General features: G+C 57.2%; 1 protein-coding gene across 1 annotated transcript in view; it reads left to right on the top strand.

Annotated features, from left to right (window-relative positions):
* LOC116955029 (synaptotagmin-11-like) overlaps nucleotides 1-11661 on the top strand; it is a 34321-nt gene extending 22660 nt beyond the window's left edge. The window contains exons 2-7 of the mRNA XM_076052596.1: nucleotides 1733-1985; nucleotides 2067-2239; nucleotides 2312-2826; nucleotides 8045-8165; nucleotides 10815-11126; nucleotides 11630-11661. Of these exons, the coding sequence (XP_075908711.1) occupies nucleotides 1733-1985; nucleotides 2067-2239; nucleotides 2312-2826; nucleotides 8045-8165; nucleotides 10815-11126; nucleotides 11630-11661 (1406 nt within the window). The remainder of the gene's footprint in view (nucleotides 1-1732; nucleotides 1986-2066; nucleotides 2240-2311; nucleotides 2827-8044; nucleotides 8166-10814; nucleotides 11127-11629) is intronic.
* The last annotated feature ends 1342 nt before the right edge of the window (nucleotides 11662-13003 follow it).

Here is a 13003-nt window from a genome sequence, read left to right as displayed (position 1 = left end):
AACGTTTAACCTACTCACGCCGGCTTGTGCCCGCCCTCACAGTCGGGCATATTTGCGGAATACACCACGTGGTGCCGTTGACCCTGGCCAATGACCGAGCAACCCAACGTCCCTACCAGCTCCCTCCCCAGGAATGTGTTAAAGGGGCCCTAAATAAATAAATAAACGTTAATATTAAAACACAAATTTTTAACTTGCATAGTAAAGTAATTGTATTTTTTTCATTTGCGATACAGCCAGATAATATGACAAATCGCTAACCTCAAGCACTCAGTCGTTCATAAAAGCTGAAGGCGGTATAGTACTATAGCAATAGAGCAAGTGCAGAATCACTGAACCGGAATTGATAGCTTGAAAGCATTTAGCGCGGGGCCCTTGAAAGTGCGGGGCCCGTAGCTACTACTACACATGTAGCTACTACTACACGTGTAGCTACTACTACACGTGTAGCTACTACTACACGTGTAGCTACTACTACACGTGTAGCTACTACTACTACACGTGTAGCTACTACTACACATGTAGCTACTACTACTACACATGTAGCTACTACTACTACACATGTAGCTACTACTACTACACATGTAGCTACTACTACTACACATGTAGCTACTACTACTACACATGTAGCTACTACTACACGTGTAGCTACTACTACTACACATGTAGTTACTACTACTACACATGTAGCTACTACTACTACACATGTAGCTACTACTACTACACATGTAGTTACTACTACTACACGTGTAGCTACTACTACTACAGGTGTAGCTACTACTACTACACGTGTAGCTACTTTGCTACGAAGATAATCCGGCACTGCTCCAGTGTCTGGATATCTAACTGCCTCCCTGATGAACACTTTGTCGGCGAAATCACCGATTCTGTTCTTCAGGCCTTCAAATGCCGAGCACACACTGCTACTGATACTCCTAGTGACTCATGCAGCCAGCTATGGCTGCAAAGTTTGGTAGTATATGTTATCTTCTTTGGTTCTTTCTTTACCGAAAGAACCAAAGAAGATGAATCATTGCAGTCACGAAAGCTTTAAATCGAAAAGTACATGTTATGTATATCGTTTATTGTTAAATTTGAATCACAGTTCCTATGATCACTATTACATTGCTTTTATAGCTTTATTTTGGTGATTTTTTAAACGTTTTGGTTTAGCCGTATTTGTTTGTTGTAGTACAGAGTTAGACTGATATCTTTAATCTAAATTGTCTTACGGTTGTTATTGTTTGACTTGCATCCCACTGGGATTTTTGCACACAGTGTTGAAATACGGCGTTTTTTCTGCAAGACTTTGCCGTTTCTTCTTGGATTTTTATGCTTGCGCGTAGTCACTTTAAGATGTTTTCTTGTTCGTGTTTTTGTTTTGCTGCCGTTGCACCCGAGTCAAGAGCCGCGTGGCTCACAGGGTCATACCTAATACATGAAACTGAACCTACTTGCGCCCGAAAGAATTCGCTCCACCGCGCGGTTTGAATTCACCCTACGTGCGGCGATGCGATCAGCACGTGGGGCAGTGTTGTGTGCGGGTCTCGACGGCCGCGTTTCTTCCCCCTCTGTCTCCTCCAGCACCGCCGACGAGGCTCAAGCCCACGCCGACTTGCGGCGAGATCGGACGCCGTCACGCCGAGCTGATCTTTGACGGCGGTGGCCGAATTCGATTCCTTAACTCTCCCTCCATGATGCCTCTTCCCCCCCACCCCCCCCCCACCACCAGACGTGTCTCCCATCGTGGTGGGAATCCTTGGCGCGACGGCGCTGGTGGTGGCGGCGGCCGTCACCGCGCTGTCGTGGACCTGCTGCCGGCGTCGTGGCGGGGACGGCTCCAAGCCGGCGGCGAGTCCGCCCTACCGCCTCGTCCACATGCTCAAGGGCGTCACCGACATCTACGGCGCCGGCGAGAAGCGCCACCCGTCGCGCAGCAAGCACGGCTCCGAGCAGCAGCAGCAGCAGCAGCCGGGCAGCGACCGGCACGGCAAAGGCGGCGCCGCCGCCGCCGCCGCCACGCTCAACAACAACAACAACAACGTGGTGGTGGTGCGCTTCGGCAGCGAGAGGCCGGCGCCCGCGACGGCGCTGTGCAGTCCCGACCGGGCCGGCGGCGGTGCCGGCGGCGGCGGCGGCGGCGGCCTCGGTTTCGGCTCCGGTCCGGTACGCACGCCGCCCATCATCGAGCCGTTCCGCCACGTCAGGAACGCCGCCGGCGCCTTCCCCGACAAGTCCAGCCCGTCGTCGGCGGCGGCGGCGGGGGCGGCGGCGGCGTCGTCCTCCTCCTCGTCGTCCCTGTCTTCGTCAGCGGCGACGAAGGCCGGCTCCCCGCACACCCCGCCGTACCTCTCGTCGCTCTCCTCCTCCTCGTCCTCCTCGTCGTCCTCCTCGTCGGCGGCCGCGGGCGGCTCGGCGCCACCGGAGGACCTGCCGCTGGGCGCGCTCTGCTTCTCGGTGGAGTACAACTTCGCCAGGAAGGCGCTCGTGGTGACGATCCAAGGCGCGCGCGGCCTGCCCGCCATGGACGGCCAAACGGGCAGCTCCGACCCCTACGTCAAGATGACCATCCTGCCCGAGAAGAAGCACAAGGTGAAGACGCGGGTGCTTCGCCGCACGCTCGACCCCTCCTTCGACGAGACGTTCACCTTCTACGGCGTGCCGCACGCGCAGCTCCAGGGTCTCGTGCTGCACTTCCTCGTGCTCAGCTTCGACCGCTTCTCCCGCGACGACGCCATCGGCGAGGTGATGGCGCCGCTCGCCGGCGTCGAGCTAGGGGGCGACAAGGTGACGCTGACGCGCGACATCGTCAAGAGGAACATACAGGTACGGCCCATCCCCTCCCCCCCCGCCCGCCCCTTCCGCTCCGTGCACCGCCCCTCGCCGCAGAGCCGTGCGAACCACCAACCCAGCGATGCAGCCCATTCGAAATAGTTTTTTGGGGAATTTCACCGCAATTTAACGTCACGAGGCAAAAGCTACACGTTCCCTCGAGACGAACTTAGTCAGGCGGCAGAGCGGCCCCTTCGTGTTCTTGGAGAATGGCCCCACGGAAGTGGATATCATGGAGCTAGCTCCTGAGCTCCCTTCAAGTGACCTCAGCTACAGCGGGCAGTGACGAGGGCAGCACTTTTCCCGCCCGCTCGGCATGTGAGAGCGGCGATTCCTCGCGTGGCGGTCACACCGGTGCTTTTTTGCATTCCCACAGCTGGAATTTAGCCCAACTAAGTGCAGAGGCCAGTTTAGCTCGGTTATGTTTATTTATTCATTCATGAATTCCGTCTTTTTTTTTTACGCATTCAAAAGTCGACCATCAGCTCGCTCCGCCTGAGAACCCCGTTTAATCACGGGCGGCGGCCGAGAGCCGGATTCGAACCCAGGGACCTGGGCGGTGCGGCCTCAAGGCGTCTCTGACCTCTGACCTCTGGGCCAACCCGGCCGCTCCTTCGTGGACGTTCCATTTAAAATGGCCGATTGGGACGGATACCAACCCCCCACCACGCCCACCCCCACGCCGCACCCACGCCCCCCACCACGTCCCCCCACCACGCCCCCACCACGCCCCCCCACCACGCCCCCCCACTGTGGCGTGAGACAAGGGGCGGAGCGCTGCGTGTGACGAGCTGCCCCAATTGGTCTTCAATGACGCGCGCGTCGAGGCCGGGGATGGGATGGGAATTGGCCGGGGGGTGAGATCGAGGGGGGGGATGGAGGTGCACGGAGGTGAGGGGACGTCCGCTCTCGGCCACGGGCGCGGAGCAAGCCAGGGGGCGCGTCGGTTCCGAAACGCCGGTGACGGTGACGGTGCGCCCGCCCCCCCCCCACCGCCGTTTGTGTCGTCCCATCCGTTAGCCTCGGAAGCGGTGGGATGAGAAAACGAGCGGCGTCAAAATAATGAAAATAAATATTAAATATCAATGATACCACCATCATCATCATCACTGCCACTAGCATCATCTAGCCACCAACGACATGATCACCACCATCACCACCACCGTCATCACCGCCACCATCACCACCACTGTCATCACCACCGTCATCACCACCACAATCACCGCCACTGTCATCACCGCCACTGTCATCACCGCCACCGTCATCACCACCGCCATCATCACCAACACCATCACCACCAGCACCGTCATCACCGCCACCACCATCACCGCCACTGTCATCACCACCGCCATCATCACCACCACCATCACCACTGTCATCACCGCCACTGTCATCACCGCCACTGCCATCACCGCCACTGTCATCACCGCCGCCATCATCACCACCGTCATCACCACCACCATCACCGCCACTGTCATCACCGCCACTGCCATCACCGCCACTGTCATCACCGCCGCCATCATCACCACCACCATCACCGCCACCGTCATCACCACCACTGTCATCACCGCCACCGTCATCACCACCACTGTCATCACCGCCACCGTCATCATCACCGCCATCACCACCACCATCACCACCAGCACCGTCATCACCACCGCCATCATCACCGCTACTGTCATCACCGCCACTGTCATCACCAGCACCGTCATCACCGCCACCATCATCACCGCCACTGTCATCACCACCGCCATCATCACCACCACCATCACCACCAGCACCGTCATCACCACCGCCATCATCACCACCACCATCACCACCAGCACCGTCATCACCGCCACCATCATCACCGCCACTGTCATCACCACCGCCATCATCACCACCACCATCACCACCAGCACCGTCATCACCACCGCCATCATCACCACCACCATCACCACCAGCACCGTCATCACCGCCACCATCATCACCGCCACTGTCATCACCACCGCCATCATCACCACCACCATCACCACCAGCACCGTCATCACCGCCACCATCATCACCGCCACTGTCATCACCACCGCCATCATCACCACCACCATCACCACTGTCATCACCGCCACTGTCATCACCGCCACTGCCATCACCGCCACTGTCATCACCACCGCCATCATCACCACCACCATCACCACTGTCATCACCGCCACTGTCATCACCGCCACTGCCATCACCGCCACTGTCATCACCGCCGCCATCATCACCACCACCATCACCGCCACCGTCATCACCGCCACTGTCATCACCACCGCCATCATAACCACCGTCATCACCACCACCATCACCGCCACTGTCATCACCGCCACTGCCATCACCGCCACTGTCATCACCGCCGCCATCATCACCACCACCATCACCGCCACCGTCATCACCGCCACTGCCATCACGGCCACCGTCATCACCACCACCATCACCACCAGCACCGTCATCACCACCGCCATCATCACCGCCACTGTCATCACCGCCACTGTCATCACCAGCACCGTCATCACCGCCACCATCATCACCGCCACTGTCATCACCACCGCCATCATCACCACCACCACCAGCACCGTCATCACCACCGCCATCATCACCACCACCATCACCACCAGCACCGTCATCACCACCACCATCATCACCGCCACTGTCATCACCACCGCCATCATCACCACCACCATCACCACTGTCATCACCGCCACTGTCATCACCGCCACTGCCATCACCGCCACTGTCATCACCGCCGCCATCATCACCACCACCATCACCGCCACCGTCATCACCGCCACTGTCATCACCACCGCCATCATCACCACCGTCATCACCACCACCATCACCGCCACTGTCATCACCGCCACTGCCATCACCGCCACTGTCATCACCGCCGCCATCATCACCACCACCATCACCGCCACCGTCATCACCGCCACTGCCATCACGGCCACCGTCATCACCACCACTGTCACCACCGCCACCGTCATCATCACCGCCATCACCACCACCATCACCACCAGCACCGTCATCACCCCCGCCATCATCACCGCCACTGTCATCACCGCCACCGTCATCACCACCACCATCACCGCCACTGTCATCACCGCCACTGCCATCACCGCCACTGTCATCACCGCCGCCATCATCACCACCACCATCACCGCCACTGTCATCACCGCCACTGCCATCACCGCCATCATCACCGCCGCCATCATCACCACCACCATCACCGCCACTGCCATCACGGCCACCGTCATAAGTGCGGTCATTATTCTTGGCACCGCTGCACCGAGCAGATGATTGTCAAATCGGCAGGGGAGATAAACACCCACCAGGCAGCTGCCTGCAAAATCATTTGCGGTAATTTTTTTTTTCAAATCCGCGTGTGAAACTGATATTCCAATCTCTTTTAATTTCACTCTAACGGCCGCAGTTTTAGTTTTATTATTATTTTTACTTTTCATCTTCTTCTCTCTTCGCGGAAAGTGCGCCGAGCGCGTGGATTTACAGCGCCGTTTAGAAGCCTAACGAGCCGTTTGCCGAACGTCTGAGCGCCGTTTTCGGAATTTGCATTCACGAAATCGCCCCGCAAGAAGACGCGTGGGGGGGGGGAGGTGGGAGCGGTACCCGTGTAATCGCGCCGGAGAAACTTCGACCGGGAGATTCCTTCGGCGCGCTGTTGCACCTCGCCGTGCCGACTCATAAACAAGGGCGCACCGACAATTTGAAGCGCCGTTTGCCAAAACCGCAACGGGTGGCTGCTTGCCCGCGTCTGCGGGGCCACGTTGCAGGTCCCCGCCGACACTGCGGCTTTTGTGGGCCCCCCCACCCCACCCACCAACTTCTCCTGTTCCCAGTTCATGTCTACTACTACTACTATCAATATTTGTGTTATTGTACCAGGTAACTGGGCCGTGTGTAGCTCTTTTTCAGAAGCGGCCTGGCCATCGCAAATGACGGCGCGAAACGAAGTTTTGTCGTCCGCGTGGACGCACGCGTTGACTTCTAAACGTGGAGGGGGTTAAAACTGGAGGGTTTTTTTTAAATCCACGCAACCACAGGGAGAGAGAGAGAGAGACGCAAACTCCAAATATACAGCAGGCATCAGGGTCGGGATCGAACCCACGTCCTCCTGCATACCAGGCGAGGTAGTTAACATCTCCTAGCCACCGTGATGATGAGAGAGAGAGAGAGACACGCAAACTCCAAATATACAGCAGCAGCAGGCGTCAGGGTCGGGATCGAACCCACGACCTCCTGTACACCAGGCGAGGGAGTCAACATATCCTGGCCACCACGGCGCCCTTCTCCCGGGGCGAGCGGTGGTGCCGTGTGTGCCTTGCCCCCCACGCGAGGGGGGTCAGGGCGCACCGCGTGGCACCACCGACGCCTCGCAGAAAACGAATCCCAAAACCGGCGAAACGACTGCGACGCGAGTCAGCCGCCGTCAACGGCGCACAGGGAGAACGCGGCAATTAGCGCCTTTTCAGCTTAATTGCCCATTCTGCCGGAGGCAAGAGGGAAGATGTTGAGAAGGAACGACGGCCCTGTTCACTTAATTGGCCCGGGCCCCCACGTCCAAGGAGCCCCCCCCCCCGCCCCCCGTCCCCACGCCGCGCGATTAACGACGGGACACGAATTCGCATCGCGTTCAGTGTCGACGACTTCCCTTCTCCCCTCCACGCTCTCCACCCCCTCCTGTCTCACGCTCTCCCTTCCGCCTCCTCGCTCCCTTCACCGCTTGCTCTCCCGTTCTCTTAAATCTCCTCCGTCCACTTTCCTCTTCTGCCGTTACATCCTCCCTCGCCTCGTCGTGACGCCTCCTCCCTTCTCCCCTCCTCTCCCTCACTCTTCCTCTCCCCAAACCTCCTCTCTCTCCCCCTCCTCTCCCTCCCCCTCCTCTCCCTCCCCCTCCTCTCCCTCCCCTCCTCTCTCTCCCCCTCCTCTCCCTCCCTCTCCCTCCCCCTCCTCTCCCTCCCCCTCCACTCCCTCACTCTTCCTCTCCCCTTACCTCCTCTCTCTCCCCCTCCTCTCCCTCCCCCTCCTCTCCCTCCTCCTTCCTCTTCCCTCCTCTCCTCTCCCTCCTCTCCTCTCCCTCCCTCTCGCCCCTCCCTCTCCCCCGTGCTCTCCCTCCCCCCTCCTCTCCCTCTCCCCTCCCCTCCCTCCCCCCTCCCCCCCTCTATACCGCTGCGCTGGGCAGAAGTCTGTGGGCCGGGGGGAGCTGCTGCTGTCCCTCTGCTACCAACCATCCACCAGCCGCCTCAACGTCGTGGTGCTCAAGGCCAGACACCTTCCCAAGACGGACATCGCCGCTCTCTCCGGTACCTCCACCTCCTCCAACTCATCTTCCTCCGCCTCTTCCTCCAACTCATCTTCCTCCAACTCATCTTCCTCCGCCTCTTCCTCCAACTCATCTTCCTCCACCTCTTCCTCCAACTCATCTTCCTCCACCTCTTCCTCCAACTCATCTTCCTCCAACTCATCTTCCTCCGCCTCTTCCTCCAACTCATTTTCCTCCACCTCTTCCTCCAAGTCATCTTCCTCCGCCTCTTCCTCCAACTCATCTTCCTCCGCCTCTTCCTCCAAGTCATCTTCCTCCGCCTCTTCCTCCAACTCATCTTCCTCCACCTCTTCCTCCAACTCATCTTCCTCCACCTCTTCCTCCAACTCATCTTCCTCCGCCTCTTCCTCCAAGTCATCTTCCTCCGCCTCTTCCTCCAACTCATCTTCCTCCACCTCTTCCTCCAACTCATCTTCCTCCACCTCTTCCTCCAAGTCATCTTCCTCCGCCTCTTCCTCCAACTCATCTTCCTCCGCCTCTTCCTCCAAGTCACCTTCCTCCGCCTCTTCCTCCAACTCATCTTCCTCCACCTCTTCCTCCAACTCATCTTCCTCCGCCTCTTCCTCCAACTCATCTTCCTCCGCCTCTTCCTCCAAGTCATCTTCCTCCGCCTCTTCCTCCAACTCATCTTCCTCCACCTCTTCCTCCAACTCATCTTCCTCCACCTCTTCCTCCAACTCATCTTCCTCCGCCTCTTCCTCCAACTCATCTTCCTCCGCCTCTTCCTCCAAGTCATCTTCCTCCACCTCTTCCTCCAACTCATCTTCCTCCACCTCTTCCTCCAACTCATCTTCCTCCACCTCTTCCTCCAACTCATCTTCCTCCAACTCATCTTCCTCCACCTCTTCCTCCAACTCATCTTCCTCCAACTCATCTTCCTCCGCCTCTTCCTCCAACTCATCTTCCTCCACCTCTTCCTCCAACTCATCTTCCTCCACCTCTTCCTCCAACTCATCTTCCTCCGCCTCTTCCTCCAACTCATCTTCCTCCACCTCTTCCTCCAACTCATCTTCCTCCACCTCTTCCTCCAACTCATCTTCCTCCACCTCTTCCTCCAAGTCATCTTCCTCCACCTCTTCCTCCAACTCATCTTCCTCCACCTCTTCCTCCAACTCATCTTCCTCCGCCTCTTCCTCCAACTCATCTTCCTCCACCTCTTCCTCCAACTCATCTTCCTCCACCTCTTCCTCCAACTCATCTTCCTCCACCTCTTCCTCCAAGTCATCTTCCTCCGCCTCTTCCTCCAAGTCATCTTCCTCCGCCTCTTCCTCCAACTCATCTTCCTCCACCTCTTCCTCCAACTCATCTTCCTCCAACTCATCTTCCTCCAACTCATCTTCCTCCACCTCTTCCTCCAACTCATCTTCCTCCACCTCTTCCTCCAAGTCATCTTCCTCCACCTCTTCCTCCAACTCATCTTCCTCCACCTCTTCCTCCAACTCATCTTCCTCCGCCTCTTCCTCCAACTCATCTTCCTCCACCTCTTCCTCCAACTCATCTTCCTCCACCTCTTCCTCCAACTCATCTTCCTCCACCTCTTCCTCCAAGTCATCTTCCTCCGCCTCTTCCTCCAAGTCATCTTCCTCCGCCTCTTCCTCCAACTCATCTTCCTCCACCTCTTCCTCCAACTCATCTTCCTCCAACTCATCTTCCTCCAACTCATCTTCCTCCACCTCTTCCTCCAACTCATCTTCCTCCACCTCTTCCTCCAAGTCATCTTCCTCCACCTCTTCCTCCAACTCATCTTCCTCCACCTCTTCCTCCAACTCATCTTCCTCCGCCTCTTCCTCCAACTCATCTTCCTCCACCTCTTCCTCCAACTCATCTTCCTCCACCGTCCCTTCCAGACACGGCGGAGAATTCTCGGCAGATTCAGGAGTCGGGCACTGCAATTAGCTTCGATGAACCGATTTTTTAAAAATTATATAGTTTTTTTTCTTCTTTGGTTCTTTCGGTAAAGTCACGTAGAATGAGAATAAAATAATAAATTGATCAAATAAAATAACACAATAATATTCTCACGACGTTTCGGCCACAACACAAGCGGCCTTCATCAGGTGAAGGGACGTCTCGTCTCGTCCCTTCACCTGATGAAGGCCGCTTGTGTTGTGGCCGAAACGTCGTGAGAATATTATTGTGTTATTTTATTTGATCAATTTATTATTTTATTCTCATTCTACGTGACTTTACCGAAAGAACCAAAGAAGATGAATCCTTGCAGTCACGAAAGCTTTAAATATTTTTTTTTCGTTTAACCATTAATCAATATTTTATACATACAATGGATTAATGGGTTTAATCAATGCAACGACGAATGGATAGCGCTCAAGCGCCACGCGGACACGCCAGTGGCCTACTTGATGTACTGCTTCCATCAGACACCACCTCACATCCACCATCCCCTGTAGGCTTACGTCTGCGCGAGGCCCCGCCGATCGGAAGAACCGGCCCAACGCGGCCACCACGACACCCGGCGTCACCACAAACCGCTCGCATCGCTCTCCCCCCCCCCCCCCCACCCTCTCTCTCCTCCCTCTCCACACCGCTCCCCTCTCTGTTGCCTCTCCCTCCCCTCTCTCCACGCCTCTCCACCCCCCCACCCCAACCTTCTCGCCCTCCCTCCGCGCAGACCCCTACGTGAAGGTGAACGTGCACGTGGGGACCAAGCGCGTCGCCAAGAAGCGCACGCACGTCAAGCGCTGCACCCTCAACCCCGTCTACAACGAGTCGTTTGCCTTCGACGCGCCGGCCGAGTGGCTCCCCGAGCTCTCGGTCGAGTGCCTCGTCGTCAACTCCGACCGGGTCACCAAGAGCGAGGTCATCGGCCGGCTCTTGCTGGGCCACGGCGCCGCGGCCGCCGCCGGCGTCTCGGCAGCCGCCGAGCACTGGCGTGAGATCTTCGAGAACCCGCGGCGCCAGGTGGCCAAGTGGCACTGCCTCGGTGAGTTTTAAGGCACCGGGCGAACGCGCTCGGACCGATCCGTCGGAGGAGGAGGAGGAGGAGGCGGCGGCGGCGGCGGGGGGGGGATGCGCTTTAAGTTGGTGCCAGTTTGTTAAAATGTTTAGTTTTAGTTGCGTTCTGACCCCCCCCACCTCCTCCTCCTCCTCCTCCTCCTCCTCCTCCTCCTCTCGTCCGTCCCGTCGCGTTCCGTTCCTCGCCGGGGCCCGGGCAGCCGCGGCGTTGATTTGGCGTCGTGCAACTTGTTCGGGTTCCGCCCCGCGGGCGCGTCGAGAGGGAGGGAGTCGCTCTCTGTTTGAGCTTCCCTTTTTACTTTCTTCTGTTTGTTGATTTATCGAATAATTTTTTTGGTTGATTTCCCGACCGGGGGTGGGGGGCATCGAGGGGGGGGGGGTCGTAGGCACCCCCCCCGCCCCCCCCCCCGAAGGGTCAGTAAAACTCTGCGGCTGGATTCTCGGCACTGTTTTTGCGTTTGCCTCTTGCAGACATTGCGTCCGCCGATTTCCTCGATTTCTGATCATTGTTGAAATGGCCCGCTATTGTTATTATTATTATCGCACTTTATATTCACCGATATTCATATCTTCGTTCACTTTCATCCGTAAATTCTGAAACCGTCATGGACGCGAAGAAATTCGAACCAACTTTGTTTCCAGTGCGCAATATAACTGCCGCTTCCAGTAGCTATTGATACTAGATCACTTGCAAAATTTGAAAGAAAAAAAAGTTTAAAAAAAACCACGCGATTGAAAATGCCACCACCTAGCACCTGCGTTAAGTATTTTGGCCGTGCCTGAGAATCCAGCCGAGGTGAGTTTGCTGGCCTCTGCTGTCCGAAGCCTTCCGCCTGTTGGGACCCTTAAAAACCCACAGCAGCAGCAGCAGTAGCGGCAGCAGCAGCAACGGTGGCAACAGCAGCGGCAGCAACATCTGCAGGCAACCGCAGCACTCGCCTCTCCTGCAGGAAGTTGCTGCAGTTGCAGCGGCCTCTCTCAAAACCTTACGTGGATAAGAGCTACGCTGCCATTGTACTCGGCAACAGAATACGTGAAACGAAAGTCACCTTTCGAGTAAGAATTCAAAACGAAGGGTAATCGCACCCTCTAATTTCTCGCATCCGCACCTACGATTAGCGCGGCTGGCAACGTCACGGGTGAAGACCTCGCGACGCCTCGAACGCCGCCGACCGATTTTGCCCACGTGCGGAGGGCGGCTCCTCGCTAGCCCGGCCGCGTGGCGTCCCGCAAATTCAATCAACAGACGAGCGAGGACTGCCGGCTGCGTAGCGACGTTCGGCGTCGGAGGAGGAGGAGGCGCCGCCATCGACGATGGGAACGACTTTGGCGGCGAGCACGGCCGTTGTGGTCTCAGAGCTCCGTCCCCTCGTTCGTCCAGGGACGGTGGAATTGAACCAGGAGGGAGAGGGGTTGGTGGGTGGGTTAAAGGAAGGGATTCGCATTTTCGCCGGCGCTTTTGCTTGAACGTCTCGGCGGCATCGATGCGCGCGGTGCGGCGCGTCTCATCTCGAGCATTCCATTGCCCTAGCGCAGCCGGAGCCTCTAGGGTAGCGGGCGCGGGGGTTGGGTGAGTGGGGGGGGGGATCCCGATGTTAGCGCAAGGTCCACACGGCACCTGCCTGCGTATTGATGTGCGTGTGTGTGCGTGTGTCTGCCAGCAAGGGAGGGGATGGTGTGATGTTTGCGATGTGTTTTTGTTGTTCTCGCTCTCTCTAGTAGGGAAGTGCGTCATGCCCGCGCGGTCGTGTTTTCGTAGAGAGAGTTCAGAAGCGATGGGAAGGGAAGCTTAAGAGGAAAGATTTTGACGAACCAAAAAAACATATTTAAAACCCACCCCCCCCC

The sequence above is a fragment of the Petromyzon marinus genome, chromosome 57 (assembly GCF_048934315.1).
Source record: "Petromyzon marinus isolate PM22_M1 ecotype Great Lakes invasive population chromosome 57, UKy_Petmar_22M1.pri1.0, whole genome shotgun sequence".
In the NCBI taxonomy this organism is placed as follows: Eukaryota; Metazoa; Chordata; class Hyperoartia; order Petromyzontiformes; family Petromyzontidae; genus Petromyzon; species Petromyzon marinus.
This window is presented reverse-complemented; position numbering and strand designations above follow the sequence as displayed.